The 19,226-nt window shown below is 38.4% G+C and overlaps 1 protein-coding gene across 7 annotated transcripts in view; it reads right to left on the reverse strand.

Annotated features, from left to right (window-relative positions):
* Positions 1-462: 462 nt before the first annotated feature.
* Positions 463-19,226, reverse strand: part of TLE4 (TLE family member 4, transcriptional corepressor) — a 121,059-nt gene continuing 102,295 nt past the window's right edge. For 6 of the 7 annotated variants that reach the window (XM_073345091.2, XM_073345090.2, XM_073345088.2 and 3 more), the window contains 13 exons: positions 15,322-15,441; positions 14,928-14,981; positions 14,145-14,297; positions 12,779-12,911; positions 12,436-12,629; positions 12,160-12,236; positions 8,322-8,571; positions 7,032-7,279; positions 5,303-5,450; positions 4,586-4,736; positions 3,973-4,049; positions 1,746-2,191; positions 463-1,279 (listed from right to left, as the gene is read on the reverse strand). In XM_073345091.2, the coding sequence (XP_073201192.1) occupies positions 2,084-2,191; positions 3,973-4,049; positions 4,586-4,736; positions 5,303-5,450; positions 7,032-7,279; positions 8,322-8,571; positions 12,160-12,236; positions 12,436-12,629; positions 12,779-12,911; positions 14,145-14,297; positions 14,928-14,981; positions 15,322-15,441 (1,713 nt within the window). In that variant the 3' untranslated portion in view covers positions 463-1,279; positions 1,746-2,083. Of the gene's footprint in view, positions 1,280-1,745; positions 2,192-3,517; positions 3,670-3,972; positions 4,050-4,585; positions 4,737-5,302; positions 5,451-7,031; positions 7,280-8,321; positions 8,572-12,159; positions 12,237-12,435; positions 12,630-12,778; positions 12,912-14,144; positions 14,298-14,927; positions 14,982-15,321; positions 15,442-19,226 lie in introns of those variants that run through there. The other variant, XM_073345089.2, reaches the window with a different exon arrangement.

Raw genomic sequence — 19,226 nt, forward strand, 5'->3', positions numbered from 1 at the left:
GAACTCCTTATTAAAACCCAGGTGCCCTGATTAGCCTGCCTTAATTGATTCTAGCAGCTTCTTGATTGGCTGTAGGTGTTCTAATCAGCCTGTCTTAATGGTCTCCAGAAGGTTCCTGATTGTTCTGGAATCTTCCCTGTTACCTTACCCAGGGGAAAGGGACCTACTTAACCTGGGACGAATATACTGCCTTCTGTTACTCTCCTGTAGCCATCTGGCCCAACTCTGTCACACCAACTATAGAAATTTTCAGTTAAGAAAGTTTGCTGTGAAACTAGACAATTGGCGGGAAGCGTCTTTTACAAAACACATCGTTCTTTTTCCAAAATCTATAGTGGTATGCTGTGCAATTTAGAACTTCTTATTCAGCTGCCTACTCTCCGCTGACCAAACTGAAATCTGCCCACAATAGTGAGGTGTGCAAATCCACAAGGGGAAAAAAATTAGAAAAATAATACATCATAGAAGTTACTTATGTTTAATGCTTAAAAGTCTGAATGCACAAACAATAATCTACCATTATAGAAGTACTGGTGGTCAATACAATGCATTAGAACTATGTACAATGACACAGTTTAGTATCAAAATCTTTCTACACTGTAGAGTATTACGAAACTGTTAATGACATCAAACACTAAGCACTTAAGACACTATTTTTTGCTACCACATTTGGAACTTCAATGAACAGTCCATTTCAACTTGCAGCATCAATCCATTTCTAGTATGAAATTAAGTAACTTTCTACTTATACAATAAGATTTATCTACATCGTTCTTTTGATTTTGATCCATAGCAGCAAAGGCACTGTACATCAGCAGATCCACAGACTTAAAGATTTTTTTTAAAGCATTCAAAAAAAAAAAAAAAAAAGGGTCACAGATCATAGTTTAACAGCAACAACAACATAAAAAGATAACACAATGTCTCTGGCACAATGGCACAGCCTGTGTCCATTTCAGGGACATCCAACTAAGACTTGGATAGAACTGGTGGCAAATAAAGCAAGTCCTTTTCCCAAGAGAGAATCCATTCTTTTCTGAACTTCAGAATGAGTGCTCTTGTAAATCCTACCGCTGAAGTCCTTGATTTTGTAGTCTGTACATTGGTAGGAATCCATTCTCATTTCAATGCAGTTTCCAATGAATATAGCAAATATTTCTGTAATCTCTTGTAACTGCAAAATTGCTGAAAGACGCACATCTCCCTTCTCAAAGGGATGTGGCAAAAACATCCAGAAGAGATAAAGGTGGCTCTTTGAGGCAAGTTACTGTACTTCTCTCTGCAATACAACAAAGAGATGTTATATTAAAAAGCCAGGATCAACACAGAGGATTTTATCATCCCCAGAAGCATTGAAAACAAATCTATTTACAAAACACTACATGACAGCAGATTGTTACATACATTAAAAAGAATCTTATTTTTGGCACGTTTCCTTACAATTTATTTAATTCAGCTCTGAATTTAACTAGCGAAAAATTACAGGCATATATACACAACCGGTTATAGTTCGTAATTACTCTTCTAGATTTCCAAGCTGGTCTAAAATACATCAAATTACATCATCTTCCTCCCACAATAATTATTTATATTACAGTAGCACTGAGGAGGTCTCAACCAAGAGCAAGATAAACAGTCAAAAATTTAATATAAGCTATCATTCTATTTAGTGCACTTGTCACTTGTGACCTCCCACCCTTCCTCCTTTCCACCCACCAGCAAAAAACACAAAATATACAACGCACCTTTCAAACCAAGGCAGGGGCAGACAGCTTTATTTAGTCAGTTCATTGTTAGAAAGCCTTCTTTAAACAAAATAAATACATTACAGCTATAATACATAATTAGAGAATCAGTTCAGTGTTAAGTATGCTTATCCCCTCTTCTTCCAAGTAGATATCTTAAGTTTGGTATCACAAGTTCTTAATGAGCATTCACAATTCAATAGCAAGTTAGATGGGGGAAAAAATGAACTCCACAACTGTGATGAGCATTGTAAGTCCTCAGTTTGGAAAAGAAAAAAAAAAAGGAATATACAGCAAAGTGCTAGGAGGAGGAGTCCTGTTTGCATTCAGCTTTGTCTCTAATAAATAACTTCATAGACTGTAGCCTTCTTGTCCCCAGAGCCAGTGACAATGTATTTGTCATCCACAGAGATATCACAGCTAAGCACAGATGAGGACTCTTTGGACTACGAGAAACAAAAGAAAAATACATAAGCATAAAGAAATTAACTATTTTTCTGTTTTAATAAAATCAGGTGAACACAAATGGCACCAGATTAGACGATTAAATCAGTAGAGAGTTTACTAAGGGGGAGTGCACGGGAGAGCTTATCTAAATACCAAAATATACTGACTCAAAGCAGAGAGGAAGGGCTAGCAGATGCAACTACAAAAATAATTCGGCAAACTTCCCTCACGTAAAGTATTTAAGACAACACACAGAGCAACATAAAAGGAAAGGGAATGTTTTATTCAATATTACAGAACTGAAGACAACCTATAAAACAAACTAATCCCTCCAATCCTCCGTCCCCCCCCCCCCCACGCACTTTACAAACAGTGAGTATTTATTAAACGTTTATATAACTCAATTAGTTTTCGCCTGCTTAAAAACAAGCCAAAAGCCATCTTGAAAAAATACATTATCCTTATGGAGAAGTCCTATAGAGTTTAACTGGGATAAAACCAACAGGGTTCTAGAGAAATTTGAGAGGTTTCTATAGAAATCACTCTAAAAACCTACAGGATATAATAGAGAATGAGAATCATTACTGTTTTTAGTACCCCCTTCTAAGCACTTTCCAAATGGAAAAGAAAGACCATCCCTGCACCAAGGAACTTACAATCTCAGGAATAAACAAACAGGTGAGAAAACACCAGAGTGACTGGCATAGTAGAAGCACTTCAATGGAACAGAATACAATAGACAAACAGATCATGCAATGGATACAGCATCAAAATGAGAGAGAGAGAGAATTAATTTATATCTATATCTACCTAGATATAGTATATGATATATATTTATATTTAATATCTGGAGCCCAAAAACGAAGCATCCAGGATTTTGGTAAAAGTTGTTGGAGGCTGGTTGGCACTACTTTCTCAATGATATTCTATAGGAATGAGAGTTTGGAGATGGGATTAGAGTGGGAAAGGTTCTCCTAATCAAGTGCTGATTTCTTGTAGATTAGCCAGACTATAAAGAGTTTGAACAGGTTCGCTTTTCTGAAGGAGGCATTGTTAAGTTCATTAGAAAGGGGCACAGTTAATATTTATAGGATGTTTAAAGAAAAAAAAACGTATAGAAAGGTTATCATTTCCTACTGCATTCCACAAGAACCTTCCATAAGTGTCGGCTCTTGAATTCAAGAGTTTTCCTGCTTAATGTAATGACTTTTAAATCTCAATACACATTATGACATCTTAATGGTGCTTATCTAGTCCAAACCTGTTCAGCTATTTCATGAAATAAAGAGGAACATTTTTAAAAAATGCCATGTCACAGTTATAAATTAGGGGAAAAAGTGCTCACGAGGCTTTATTTCTCTTGTCTGTGAACTGAAAAAAATACACAAGTGTTGAGTCTGGTTTTCACTATTTTCAGCAGGATTCTGGATATTCAATGAATGGTTGATTAGCCACGTGGCACCTGCACTATATTCCACTGCCCACAGCATGAAATACAAAGGAGAGGAAATAGGCATAAGAAATTCGAGACAAAGAGGATTAAAAAATGGGCATTAAAGCCCCAACTTCAAGATAAGGGTCCATTTTATTGTAATGTTAAAATTATTTAAATATTATTGAGGACAAAATCTTGTACATCTCATTATAACAGACAAAGTCTTAAAAGAAACATAATTAGCCAAGAAAACCCATTTAAAAACTTCTTAGGCTAACGATGGACCCTGAAAAGTGCACCTCTATTGTACTATAATGTGGAAAACAGCTTTTAGGAGATTATTACCTGGAATATGCTGGCTCCATAAGGTGTTCTCCAGGCATTAAGAAGATTATCTTTTCCAGTGCTTACAAACCATTTTCCTGAAATCAGATTTTTAATTTTTTTTATAATTATGTTACATTTTCAATGAACTCATGCACAAAACCCCTAGATTACGAAGAAAAATGATCAATTTACACTTAATGAAAAAATTATCCAGAGAACATAGGTCAAAGTTACATGTGGCTAGATCAGTGGTTCTCAAACTTTTTTACTGGTGACCCTTTTCACACAGCAAGCCTCTGACTGCGACCCCCCCTTATAAATTAAAAGCACTTTTTTATATATTTAACACCAATATAAATGCTGGAAGCAAAGCAGGGTTTGGGGTGGAGGTTGACAGCTCTTGACCCCCATGTAATAACCTCCTGACCCCCTGAGGGGTCCTGACCCCCAGTTTGAGAACCTCTGGGCTAGATTAAGGTATTTCACTGTAAGTATTTTGTATTAAAAAGAAATCATACAGAAAAAAGTTTAATTTTAGTATTATATTGAACATCTGGTTTTACATTTCCTTGTTTTTATTCAAAAGAAATTTGTTAGGAGAGAAAATACTGGCATAGATGTTGTAGCTTACCACAGTGAGCAAATTTGAGTGACAACACACAGCTCTCGTGAAGATGCAGTTGATACTTGTCTGGTTTAGTAACATGCAACACCTCAACATTACTGTTCTCCATTCCTACTGCCAACCATTCACCAGTTGGACAATAACCCAGTGAGAAGATCTGGAATTAACAGAGCACATGCTTCAGTCAGTAAAGGAGGAGCTTGAAATAGTCAGAGCTAATTCCTGCTTCATTGTTATCACTGTTCACAAAATGTGAGCTACATTTTGGGCTGCTACACAGGTTATAAAAGATGTTAATCGTTTACTATAGTAATCAAGACAATTAGTTAATGTAAATGCAACTCATTTTGAACTGCAATAGTAAAGCATTGAAACAAACTATAAAAGTTACTTTCCTAGCCCATCCAACAGCATTAGAAATATTTCTGTAATATATCTTTTGAACTAAGATCTACAGAACTGAAAACTGGTTACATAGGAACACTTTAATCTGGCAATTCCCCTTTATAAATAGGGCTCTCTGCTCTTCTTGTGGGAAAAATACTGATCTGTCAAACTGAGAGCCATAATCTAGAAAAAATGTTTAGCTGCCATATTAAAAACAGTGCCAGAGACTAAGTGAAAAAATTCTAGGAGCTCTTCAAGTTTGCTTTTTTAAAAAGGTGCTAATTTTATAAAATCACTATGGATTTCTCTAACATGTCAAAGCTTCTGAGAGTGAACCTGTGATGTGAAATCATGTTGTTGTAGCTGTCTTCCTTCTCTGAGGTCCCAGGATCTGACTGTATTGTCCAAACCTCCCGTCCAGAGCTTGGTGCCATCATTAGAAATGTCAATACAGCTGGCTCCATCTGTGTGGCCCTGGAATTGTCTGAAAATTTCAAAGAGAAAACACATGCACACGCTAATGGTAAAAAGATTTGGTTTTGATCCGTGTTCATTTTTCCATGCAGATCATGCTAGTTTTGGTTTATTTCCTTTAATAACTCTAGCTATTAAAATGTAGCAAAAGCATATTTTAGTAGAGTGACTTGAATTCCGAATTTGTAGATCACCAAATGAACTGTGTGTGGAATGCCTCAAATAATCAGCCTAGTACATTTTTTTTCAAAGCACCCTATATACTTGTTCACAAGCCAAATTTTTTTTGACTGTAAAAAACGTGAAGTATCGAAGAGCGGGGGTCAGCTTATCAATGGGTCTATACCAAAAGTTGACCATTTTAAGCTCTATTGGACTATTGAATATCTAATACATTGTCGTCGTAGATCGGGATCGGCAAACTTTACCCTGATGGGCCGGGAGCCAAAGTGGGCTAGGACGTTTTGTTTACCTGGAGCGTTTGCAGGCACGGAGCCCCTCAGCTCTCAGTGGCTGTGGTTTGCCATTCCCAGCCAATGGGAGCTGTGGGAAGTGGCGGCCAGCACGTTCCTCAGCCTGCACTGCTTCCTGCAGCTCCCATTGGCTGGGAACGGCAAACCATGGCTACTTGGAGCTGAGGGGCTCCGTGCTTGCGGACGCTCCTGGTAAACAAAATGTTCTGGCCCGCCAGCAGCTTAGCCTGACGGGCCGGAAGCCAAAGTTTGCCAACCCCTGAAATATAGGGTCGGCTTAAGAAAGGGTCATTTAGTTTTTGCCGTGTTTACCTATCCATCTTGGGGGGACAGCTTATAAATGAATGGGCTGATGAACGTGTATACACGGTATGTTTTAAGGTTCAGACTGAGACTGTGACATCACATCAGGTACTGGGAATGTCACATCTTCCTGGGAGGAATTCAGCGTAACATTCTAAATTTACTGGCTCTAAAAAGCATCTGCAATCACTTACTTACACAGGCTTTAATACAGAGTAGTCTCAATGGGATCATCAGATCAACTGATAAAAGCCCATCTTTTACATACATTACTACAATACTGTATAATGTAGAGCTGTATTATTGGGTCCCACTTAAAATGTTTTACACTGGGGATGAGAAATACCCAAACATGTGTATCTGAAACCCCCCAAACTTTGTGCTTTCCAAAATCAGATCTGAATGTGGTGATTCAGGCCCATCCTTACTTAGAATACAAACACTAAGCACAGATCAAAGAGGTGTGGTTGTGTGCAACGTATTACACAAGACCAAACTACTCCATGTTTTAAAGGGATCTAGAAGAATCTTAGCAACATCAACACCAGCTGATTTTACTCTAAGCAGCCATCAGACCCCAATCTAGCAGAATTAGAACAGAACTTTAAAGTCTGCCATTATAAAACCCTCTAATCCTATAAATAAGGATGTAATTTTTATCAAGCTTTTATTATTCTGGCTCCTTAACAACAAAATACTGAAACAGTTATGCTGACAATTAAGATAAGAGCACATTAAAAAAAAAATAAGGGAGAAAGTACATGCTATTGTTAATTCATTCTTCACAACCTGACAATCCAGTTCTGTTGACCTACCTGACTAATGTCTGGTTGTGAAGATCCCAAACGGCAATGTTCCCATCGCTACAGCAGGAGAAGCAGACCTTGGAATCGGGGCTGATAGCTAGAGCATAGCAAGCTGGAGCAGAAGATGTCAGCTCTGCTTTTATACGTGGGGTAGGAGCTGCCAGGTCCCAAATGGATAACGTGCTGGCTTCCCCACCGACAATCAGGGTGCGGCCATCTGGAAGCAATCTGCAGGAACGGATGTAGTTATCTCTGTTCTGTGGAGACAGAAGCCATCACGAGATTACTCATGAGGAAAGGAAAACAGCATTAACATGAGAGCAGAAATCCATAAAAGTATTGTATTCCCTCCTGGTTTTAATGAGCCAGTTACACTTATGACAATGATAAAGTGTATTAATGCCAGAAAATTACACGACATCAGGGAAGTACTTAAACTTGATCTACAAAATTCAGTAGTGAGAGCTATTTAATCTTAATTAGCATCAAAATGCAAAGACCAGCACCCAACTCCAAACACTTCAATGTTCCTGCATTTGACAGCTTTTATACAAGGTTTCATTTTTATACTCTGCTCATTTCAGTACATTAACCCCTTGATAACTGGGTGTACCAATTTCTGACATACCTCCGCCTCCCATTTTAATGAGCCCTGCTGCCCCACCAAGGAGATACTAGGGTCACATGTTTTGCACAGTTCTGATGAAGCAGCAATTACAACAAGAGGCAACATCTCATCAAGAACAGTAAATGACAAGAGAAAAGTTGCCAATAATGGTGCATCTTGTAAGCACATGCCAATAATTTGTTGTTCCCAGTAATAATTTAGGGAGATTTTTAAACTGTCAGAATACACACATACATGCACATGCATGGACCATATATTAGAATTCGAGCCTACAAGTAATTTTTAGCACATGAGAGGATATAGGGCTTAAACACACACCCATAATGTCAAAAGTTTATAGACAGCATCTACAGCACTATTTCTGATCTTGACTTTTGCCTATATAGTTTATGGGGATTTTGGTTTGTCAGGGGAAAAAGCATGTGTATTATAACACACACACACCAGAAACTGAACAACTCAGCAACACACAGAATAATAAAAAGAACCTGAATTAAGCTCACCAAGCTGAGGAGCTGGTTCTCAATGCTGTTGGTACTAATTGATCATCATAACCCATATCTTAACACTATCATATCACTCGTGCACAATCTGAGTATTTTCTAAACTGCTTTCTTCTATCCCCTCCCCATCTGATCAAGCTTCACTTTCATTCCTAGATGTTCACTTACCAGGCAGTCTAGCTGAGAGACAGGGCTCTTGTTCCCAGGGTGGCTGATGTCCCAGACTTTGACACATCCCTTTCCACCAGTATACACGTGTCTTGTGGGGTTGCTTATGGTAACTGCACACACTACTTCCCCGTGATTCAGAGTGTTGATCTGACGAGCATGGCGAGGGATTCCTGGTCCAATGAGGGCATCAGGAGGAAAAGGTACAGGTTGCATCTGACCATCTGCACTTACATGAAATGAATAAGCTCTGAGGAAAGGATAAGGGGAAAGTGATTTAATGAATTACCCCTTGCATCTATTTAAGAAAAGAGAACAAGATACATAAACCATTTTCAAACTTGGCTGCTTACATTCTGGCATCTAACAACATAGTTAGGTACCAAATGCAATGGCCAGATTTTCAGAGGTACTGCACACCCTCAACTTCCATTTACTTTAACAGTAGCCAGGGGAACTCAGTACTTCTGAAGACTTGAAGTTATTAGCTGTCTACATATGGATTTAGTCACCTATCTTTAGGCATCCAGTTTTGGAAATGTTGGTCTCCACAAGGCAAGTTATCCAGACACAGACTAAATAGCTTTTTAGGACTCAAGCCATGTGCTTCTGATTTCTGGAGTGTGTAGGGATATGTGAAGCTATAGTTTCCAACCTTAAGTTTGCCCGTGACTGGGTCCGAGATTTGATATGTGATTTGATATACATACGTAGCAGAAGCAGGGAAGCCCACATCAGAGCCTCCCTGAAGACAGAAATAGTAGGGAGCATCTCTTCAAGCTTTAAGGAATGGTTGGGTCCAAGGGGATAGATAGGTGACTACTTCCCTTAGAGGCTTTCATTTATGAACATGAACGTTCAAGAGAGTATGAAGGGGATTAGTTCATTGCCTGGCTTTCACTGAACTGAACAGTGGGGTGCACATATCTTAAGCTTATATTGTATTTTACAGCACTCTGTCAATAGAAGGATTGAAATCAATGACACCATGGAGTTAAGGTTTTTAGGCACAATTCCTGAAATGGCAGTCCAGCAAAAATGTGCAAGTAATTTGTTCTTGTTGTTGTTGCACTGATATGACAAGCACAAATCCCAGTTCTTTTGCTGGAATCAGGACTCTCACTGAGAAAGAATGTGTTGTGTGACTGCCAGTTATGCCACCTGTGAATAAGCTATCAACAACTTCATCTCCAAATATTTTCTAGGGAGAACAGTTAGGTTGTGAAATTGTTTTGTTTTAAGATGTGACATATTAAAGAGTATATATTACCGAACACAAACTTTATTAGACGACTCCTCTGTACACATAAATATATGGTTAATAGAGGGTTCTTAATTTCCACAGACTAGCTAATTCATGGTAGTACTGATGAAAAAACACACATGGTTGTAATAGTAGAGATATGAAAATAGCTCACAGAAATATTATTTTGGAGGAGACTATTGCTTTAATTGTTGCACTGAAATTGAGAGTTTAAAAAGGCAGCCTTTAAAAACCCAACCATTTTATTTGTTATTTAAGTTACACAATGTGCTAATAGAAAAGGAGTACTTGTGGCACCTTAGAGACTAACCAATTTATTTGAGCATAAGTTTTCGTGAGTTACAGCATCCGATGAAGTGAGCTGTAGCTCATGAAAGCTTATGCGCAAATAAACTGGTTAGTCTCTAAGGTGCCACAAGTACTCCTTTTCTTTTTGCAAATACAGACTAACACGGCTGTTACTCTGAAATGTGCTAATATTACAGTGTTTTTTTTCAGCAGTATAAAAATGCAACTATATTTACATAATCTCCAGTTTTCCCCTTTTTTTATACTCATAGCCGCAGAAATTTCACTATTTCTGCACCCTATTTTTGCTCTTTTCTCGTTCCGGCAGGCCTGAGTGGCAAGTTGACACTTTGCTTTATGACACGAAACACATTCAAGCCAGGCTTAGGCAATTTTTTTTCGTTGTTGCAGTTAAAAGATACAAACTTCCTAATTTAAGTGGATTTGGTCTCCACTAGCAGATTTCTATAGGCACTAGCTAGAAGATCTTATTATTCATCATTTGTTGCATGCCAACAGTGTGTTTGCTGCTGCACAGTACCAAGAGGCAAGCACCTGCCCTGCTCTGAGAATTTACATTGATACCAAAAGTGAATCTTTATTATAGCTTTTTTTCTTTTTTCTTTTTTTAAAGCAACGTTTTAGTCAAAATGGCTTTGACGCTGTAGCTCAAGATGTTGTCAATGGAGCTATGCTGATTTACACCAGTTGAGAATCTGGCTCTTAAAGCAAATAGTAAGTGCTATGTATAATTATTCAAATACATTTAATCTTGAAAAAGATCGGGTGTCATATTACTTTTCCCCCCTCTTTTCATGTACCATTTATTACAAGTCCCCTTGTACCACTGTGCAGGTCATCAGTAATAGGAATATTTACCACTAACATAGAATTTCGCATGTTTAAAGCACTGTAAATATATTACAAAACTCCTCAATTATAAAGATCTGTACAGATATCTGCAGCTCCTATTTTTGAGTCAGACTGTACTGTTCCCTAGGAAAATCAGGCAATAATTAAAAAACCAAGGCGAAGTACAGGTAACAAGATAGCCAATGCAGCACATTCCATTTCAGAGAACGCTCAGTGAAAATAGTTGAATACAACTTAGGTCTCCATCTTTGCAGTCTTCAAATCTAGCTAATAATAATTAGCTATTATTGACCTTGTAAATAGTGACTATTATGCCAATGCATTAACAAACATTTGAGATGCAACAAAACCTTTCACTTTTTTAGTTATTATATTACTGTAATGACTGTAAAGGAACTTGCTGGATGCTCTCCACACAGACAGGAAGAAGGTTCCTGCTCCACAGAGCTTACAGTCTAAGGCTCTGATCCTGTAAACTGCTTAGTGCCAACTCCTGAGCCTGCATAGATCCTCAATGAAGTTATCCTGGCTCTATGTAGGTGCAGGTTCATCAACACAGAGCAGCTGACAGAAGACAGCCTAAGATGACAAGTAACACTGGGGGAGAGGGATACAATCATAGTATGTAAAACGTTTATATATTTAAAATCAAGTTACATCAACTATACCCAAATATCCCTCAACCTCTCCATTATTAGCTAGTCTGTTTTTCTTTAAGTGTTACAAAGGAAGTGGAACTTGAGGCCCTTCAAATAAAACCCAGATCAATACGATTTGCATTACTATTTTTTCCCCTCCCTCTAACTCAAGGGGGATGTGATTGGGGAGTTTGTGAGCCTGGAAAAAGAATTACACAGCAAACAAAGCTGTTAGAGTAGGTCACCTTTTCTGGCGAATTCCATCAAGGATGAATTTGAACATTACGAAACCATAATTCTTCTCAGTATTTTCAATCAAACAAAACATTTCAGCATTTCTTTCTCTGCACACTGCTATTTATAGCATCTAATAAGCTTGCAAGTGATTGCAAGGCTTTTATGCCCAATGGAATTATTTTTAAGCTGAGACACACAGTACAGCAGACATGTATACCAGAGATTCCTTTACAGTTTGTATTTCCATACAGAGATGGGTCCCCTACTTCACATTTAGAAAAGGAGATCTCTCTGCCCACCACAGACTCTCATTGCTCTATGCCATCTGATACCTCCTGGCTGGTAGTAGATTTTAAAAGAAATCTCCAAACAAGCTTTTAAAATAAAAACAACGATTAAACCACCCTCCCTATCCCTTCAACCCTAAACTTACTTCTAGTCATGCAATAATATTCAGTAGCCCAGGGGAAATCTAGCCAGCAAGGGAACACTACTTCAGTAAATGATTAACTTCATAAATTTAGTGTTTAAAACTCACGGTTTTCCTCCTGGGATGCCTGTCAGATTGGGAGGGATGCCTGGGACTCGCATGTGATGATGTGGATCAAAACCAACCTGCAGTTTTCCCCAAGCAGAATAAAAAGATGTATTAAGTGGGGAATTAAGCGAACATGAGTTTCATTTACCTCTTCCACAACATATTCTCCAAATTAGAGATAGGTTGAACTAGATTTAACCCTGCATGTCTTTAATTTAACAGACCCCCCCACCCCCAACTCCAAACATGTTCACATCCCCTGGGGCAAACACTTACCACTGGAGACCTCCCATAAGCTGCTGCAGCCGCTGCCGCTGCCGCTGCCGCACTCATTTGGGGGGAAATATTATGCAGCCCCGCATACGCAGCTCCTGGACTGGTCAGCTCTCCATTCATTCCAGCATGCGGCACAATTCCAAACGGAGCAGGATAGGGACATGGCACCGCCATCGGGGTCCTTAGACCAGAAGCTGTTGGGGGAATAGTGCTCAATTTAAACAGGTATAAGGGATGCTCAGCACTTCAAAGAGAACAACAAACAGAAGACACAGACACAGAATGCAGTGTTGTAAAGGACTGAAAAGTTAGATGCTTTTCTAGAGGCCTACTTGTTACTAACCTAAAGGGTCGACTCCTGGTGGTTTGCCAGGCACGGGCCTCAAACCAGGAGTAGAATTGCTGCCTGGAGTTGGAGCGTCAGTCCGTGGAGTTGGAGTATTTGATTTAGACACAGGAGTGGTAGATTTCTCATTCTAATATCAAGAGAGGCAATGAAAGACAGTTATTTTACTTTTTGGCTTCATATATAAGATATTGTAGATGACAATTAAAATGTGGTTTGATTAGTGAAACCTAGTTTTCAATTTTTAATGCTCAGCATTGGCAATGGAAAGAAGCATGCAGAGTGACTTAAAAGGGAAGGGTGACCGTAGGAATTAACTCTAGGATTCACAGCTTTTTCTCCTTTAGGTCACTGATGTGATTCAGGATACAGTCAATGACTGAAAATCATTACCATCTGACAATCGTATTGGCAGCGTATGTGAAACCTGTTGGTGGTCTCAATCTGCTCCTGGTGGACATGTGTCCACATCACGATGAGCACCTTTGTTGGCAGTGTGAGGCCCAAAATCGGACAGACAAGCAGACTGAAATAATGGACTCACCCCTAGCCGTGATCCCTATAAAACAGGGTTGAGGCACAATGATGGGGGTAGTGTGAGGAATCTTGCACTGGCACTGTTGTGGTATGCCTGTTTGGTGGACAAACAGCAAACTTCTGTGTTTAACCCTGTCACTCCAGCACCTCTCCTGAGCACTACATTCACTACAGAACTGATTTATATAACAATGTGAGAAGTGAAAGTGTACTGAAATGTTGAGAATTGCAGGAAGAGTTACAGTGCAGCTTAGCAATGTGATAAACTACCGTCACCAAAAGGAAGGGAAAGAAGACCCCCCCACACACACTTGCAAGCAGCCTTTTTTTTGCATTGTGATCTGTGATGCAAGTCGAGGAAGACTCTTGTAAATGACAGACAGAAAATTAAAATTACCTGGTCATTTAAACAAAACTAACAATCAAATCACATCCAAGTTGGAAGCTGAATTTACTATAGAACCATAGCACAAAAAATGTATCAAGGAACCTAGGTGTACTGCTTTTTTTTTTTTTTTTTTTTTATCCTCAGAAGGACATGATTCTCTCCTCCCCCACATGAAAAATTACCGCAACACAGGCACATCCATCATCTTTTTACACTGGTAGTTTAATAGACGCGTCTCATCCCAAAAAGGCCTCTGGGCTTTTTAACCACCACTTTGCTGTATGTCTTTAAAGTAGAAATTAAGGGAACTTTATATTCAACGTGAAGTTGTATCATGTCTCGTAGCATTTTACAGATCCCATTAGAAATTCAGATATGATCTGGTGGACATGCACATCTGTGTACTCTCTCAGGTCAGGAGTGTTCAAAATCACTTACAAGGCTAAGTTCTTTGGATTTTGAGGAAGGAGTACTGCTAGAAGATGCAATAGAGGCCGGGCTAATCGGTGCATCTTTCTTAAGCAGTCGGGTCTTGTCCAAGCCATTCTCTCTTGGAGAATGTGCTGGGCTCCCTCGAGGGGAAGAAGGATCCTATAAAAGAACAACATGCGTTAGTATAACATCTTCCTAGCAGCATAAACACCTATCTCCAGTAATTCAGACTTTTGGGGAAGATCTCTAAATAAAACATGAAGCATCACTTGACTTCATAACTGATTTGGTTAATATGATTTGGTTTAAAATCTAGATGTATAACAAAACAAACATAAGTATTAGTTAATATTGTATGTTGTTAACTAAGTGCCATATAAAAATAACGATAATGCTTAGGACAACAAAGTAAATAAGAATTACATTTCTCATGTTAACAGGTGGGGAAACTGAAGGCACACAAAAGGCTAATTGTCTTGTGCAAGGTCACACAGAAAATCAGTGGCAGAGCAGGAACAGAACATAGGTACCATAAATATCAGTGCCCTATTTGCTTTAAGATGGGTGAGGTAAGATTTTATTTGTTTAACTATATAAACAGCTGAGAAAAGCTCTTCTGAAGAAGTGTTACTGCTATAAATAATATTTTAGAACTGAAAAGATAAAAAGATGAAGCTGGATTTCTTTAGCAATTACAAGCCCCTTTGTGAAGGCATGCATCTGACCTACACTGAGATTTGAGAGACACCTTCAATTACTGTATGGTATAGGAAGCAGTATAACACATACCTCATTGGAAACATCAACCACCAAGTTATCATCACTCTTTTCACCATCACTGTCCTGCAATGACAAATCAAATTCTTAAAAAATATCCAAAGATCTATGGTCTCTTTAAAAAGCAAAAATATCTATTACTATAAAGCATCATACTATTCTTCAATATTTCCTATTTCTTTGGTCTCATTTAAGCTGTTAATAATAAATACTATGTAGGTCTTACTTTATATATAAGAAGTGCTTTACATTTCATTATCCCTGTTTTACAGATGGGGAAATTGAGGCACAGAGAGATGAACTGACTTGCCCAAGGTCACCCAGAAGGAACCCAGATAGAGCTCAGGTCTTCTGATTCCTAAAAAATTCTTAGGTTGGTAATACACCATGTAAATGTTTCACTCACATAACGAGTTGCTATTTCTTTCTCTTCTGTTTTCTGCTTTTTGCTATCTGAAGAGTAATCCGTCGAGTTCCTATGCTTCTCTGCTGTTCTGAAACTAGCTGATGGAGACACAGAAGAGCTCTGAAATTAGAGGGGAGAGAGGGAAATGTGACCACACATTTGCACAATCTCATTTCTGATTACTTTCAACAGACAACCTGAAGGTGGTGGTGGAGGTGGTTTTGAGGTCTTCTAGTGGATAACAGCACTTTAATCAATGATAGCTAACTAATAAGATTTATATTGACACTTTGAATGAAATAATTGGTAGATACTTCTGTACAAATATCAATTACTGGAGCACCAAATAGTTGAGGTCCAAAATGCCACAGAACTGCTATGTATTAATTTAAGAATACTATTTCTTACCATGGTTATTGGGATGTTTACTTTACAAATATACAGAAGGCTACCAGGAAAAACGAGGAAGGAAAAGAATGGTTCAAGATAAGCCACCCCTCAGCAAATATTTGAGAGTTAAGGAACAATGCAGAGCTATATTGGCTTTGATGATTTTACCTCTAGCTCTAGCCAACATACAGGACTGGTTTTGACCAGAAGAGTCAAAGCTCAAACACAGAAGAACAAAGGAACTATTGCAAGGTTTAAAAGGGACTCTTTCTCAAGAGAGGGGATAGTTGTTTGGGGAAACCAAGCTGAGACAGGTATCAGAGGCGTAGCTGTGTTAGTCTGGATCTGTAAAAGCAGCAAAGAGTCCTGTGGCACCTTATAGACTAACAGGGAAAGACTAGACGCGATAAATCATTCCCCACTGGATCGACTGCTGCCCGCTGATCCAGCAGGTAGTGAAGACATACCTGTAGTCATTGTTAAAAGGGTTTAAGTCTTCTTGCCATGCTTGACCAAAATTCCCCGTATTAGAGATGGCCATAAATTTTCTGTCAGAATGTTTTTTTAATGGAAAATGCAAATTTGAAATTTTCCATGGAAAAATGTCTATGAAATATTTAATTTCAGGTTGGTCTGACCCAAATCTGAAAAAAATCATGTTGTTCAACTAACCCAAAATGTTTAGTGTTAAATCAGTTTAATAAAACATTAATAAGCTGCATTCCCCCAGTCAGTGCATTGCCTTATTATCTCTTTTCTGCAGAGGTCTCTACAGGACTGCATTTCCCATAACACAACATGGCTATCCCTGACCAGCCTCTCAGTGGTGCATCACAGGAGTCATATGACTCTGGGTGCATCATGAAATATGTAGTCCAACCAGGGAGCTAACTTCATAAGGGAGAACAGGGGCATCAGGCTCCTGAACTAAGCTCCCATAAACCAATCCGCTGCGATGGAAAAATACAGTTTAATTTTGAACTGCCTCAAAGTGATGCGTTTCAGGTCATTTCAATAAACCAAAACGTAACACTTTGATTTCAGGAGTGTCAAAATGTTTCAATTCATTCTGACTTTAAATTTTTCGTAATTTCTGTAGCATGCAAAGTTCTGAAATTTTGACATTTCGTCCCAATCTGAGAATAAAACAAATGCGGAAATGTCAAAATTTCTCATGGGACGGAATTTACAATATTTTGTTCAGCTCTTCCCCATACACTTCAGTAAGGGTTTTGAATGTATGAGTGAGGCAACATCAGGACAAACACATGTCCAGTGTAGACTTCAATGCATTCTGACACCACTGGCATGTTTCATATTTCAGTGTTCTTATTAAAACATTGAGGCTCTGATTCTGAACAGCACTTAAGCATGTGCTAAAGTTTCTCCCTACTCGGGAAAGCACGTTAACAAATGCTGAAATCCCACTGAAGTCAGTGGGACTTAAATCTATGCTAAAAGTTAAGCATGTACTTAATTAAGTTATTTCCGGAACAAGAATGCCTTTTTGAATTGGAGCCTTAATTAGCAAATTATGTACAGACTGGTTGAAATTTTGCAAGTTTTTTTTTATGGGGTGTTAGCAAAAATTTTCCCTTTATTTTTGACCGATTCTAGTTATTTACACATTCACAATACTGGATGAAAATGGAAGTTTGAAAACAAAGCTAGCATTGCTCATGACAACTAATTGGGAACATTTAGTGAGCACCAGTAGGGTCTACATGGACCAAGTCATGCGCAAAACGTTAGTGCGCTTTAGAAATCACACCGCCGTAGTGTGCATTACTCCACTGTGTAGATAAATCTTAGTATTATTTACTACAGAGAATGCCCTTTGCAAAAGATTTTATATGAGCATTAAGAGTACTCCTTTACATTCATATTCATTTCACAGATTGGGAGGAGGCAGTTTATCATTTGAGTTCAATTCATTATAACTTAACTTCACTGTATAGAAAGCAATTTGTTTTAAAAGGAGAAAATCATCATCGCTAAGCTGCAATTAGAATTATGTCTAAAGAATCAGAGTAAACTACTGCACTTATTTAAACAGAAATATTTATTTTCATGAATTAGAAACCACGTGGTTTCATTTTTCTCAGTATAGTTAACCTTGGCACTGCAGATATCATTTTAATCCTTGATTTTGCTGCTCAATAAAATTATAATTCAGAGCTCCCTATTAGAATGATAAAGTAGTTAATTATCACCAGCACTTAAAGGATGATCACCATATTGGGCACTGGGGCAATGCATACTGTTTAATGGCGTAATTGCTTTAAAGTCCAATCAGACTTGGTAATAAAGTGGAAAAATCCTAGGCAGCCCCATGCAATGGAACTTTTTTGGCTGGCAGTACGCAGAGAAGCACTAACAAGATGTAAGCAATAGTACTGATCGACAGAAACTTATATGGTCAACAAAAGAAGGTTTAGTTTTGTTTCTTCGTGAAAAATCCAGCTGTATATCTAGACACTACTAGAGATCATACAATGCAAGTTTCGTTATTGGATTATATGCTTAAAAATGTGATCACACATCCTCCCCCAGCCCACACACTTTCTTCATATTAAAATCTTCACAAACGTGGTGATCAAAGTTCTGTGAACAGGAATGCCTGTGCAGTTAGTGAATTTTCTGAATTAGTATAAGGTGACTTGTCTACAAACAGCCATTATTGTCCTTATGTTTTTATCCTAATTCAGGCTTTTCTGCATATTAAAACAAGATTATGAGTAGCCTATATGCCTTTTAAGCATTACAATACCCTTAGGTACCTTTGTCTACACTTAAAAGTTATATCAGCATAGCTACTTCAATAGGGGCGTGGAAAAAAAACCCCTCAACTGTGACCGATGTAGCTATGCTGACAAACCCGCATGTGTAGACAACTATGTGAGTGGAAGAGTGCTTCTGTCGATGTAGCTTATGTCATTTGGGGATGTGGCATTCCTATAGAAGAACATCTTCTGTCAGCTTAGGCTGCATCTACACTAGGGAGCTATGCTGGCACAGGGTACACAGTATAGACATAGCCTTATGTCTTAAAACTGCCACAAACATTTTCCAGCCAAGATACAGAGAGTTTCATCTGCCCTTCACATCACGACAAGAGAAGGGAAACAAGAAATTGAATATTTTACTTTCCCATCAATCCCAAACAAAATCCCTGCAATTTGCCTATGTGACTGGGTGAGTATAATTTTGTAAGGCTGCTTTAAGGCTAATTAACTGTTCCAGCTTTGGGTGTTGGGCTGAAGCTCAGGAGTATGAGGTTACAAGTTAAGGTTTCAAATCACATTCTTGGGTCTAGCATGTAGCTTGACACTTTTTAGGAGAGAAAATGAAGAACTTTCCAACTGAAACGAAGAGGGACGAAAGGGATTAGGTAGGCAGAATGCAATTCCACAACTAGAATACACTGGGGCTAATATTACTTCTGCAGAAAGAGTAACTGGATCTTCAGTTACAACAAGCTGTTAGGACCTGGGCTGGATTTGAACTGACAACCT

This window comes from Lepidochelys kempii, chromosome 5 (assembly GCF_965140285.1).
Source record: "Lepidochelys kempii isolate rLepKem1 chromosome 5, rLepKem1.hap1, whole genome shotgun sequence".
NCBI lineage: Eukaryota > Metazoa > Chordata > Testudines > Cheloniidae > Lepidochelys > Lepidochelys kempii.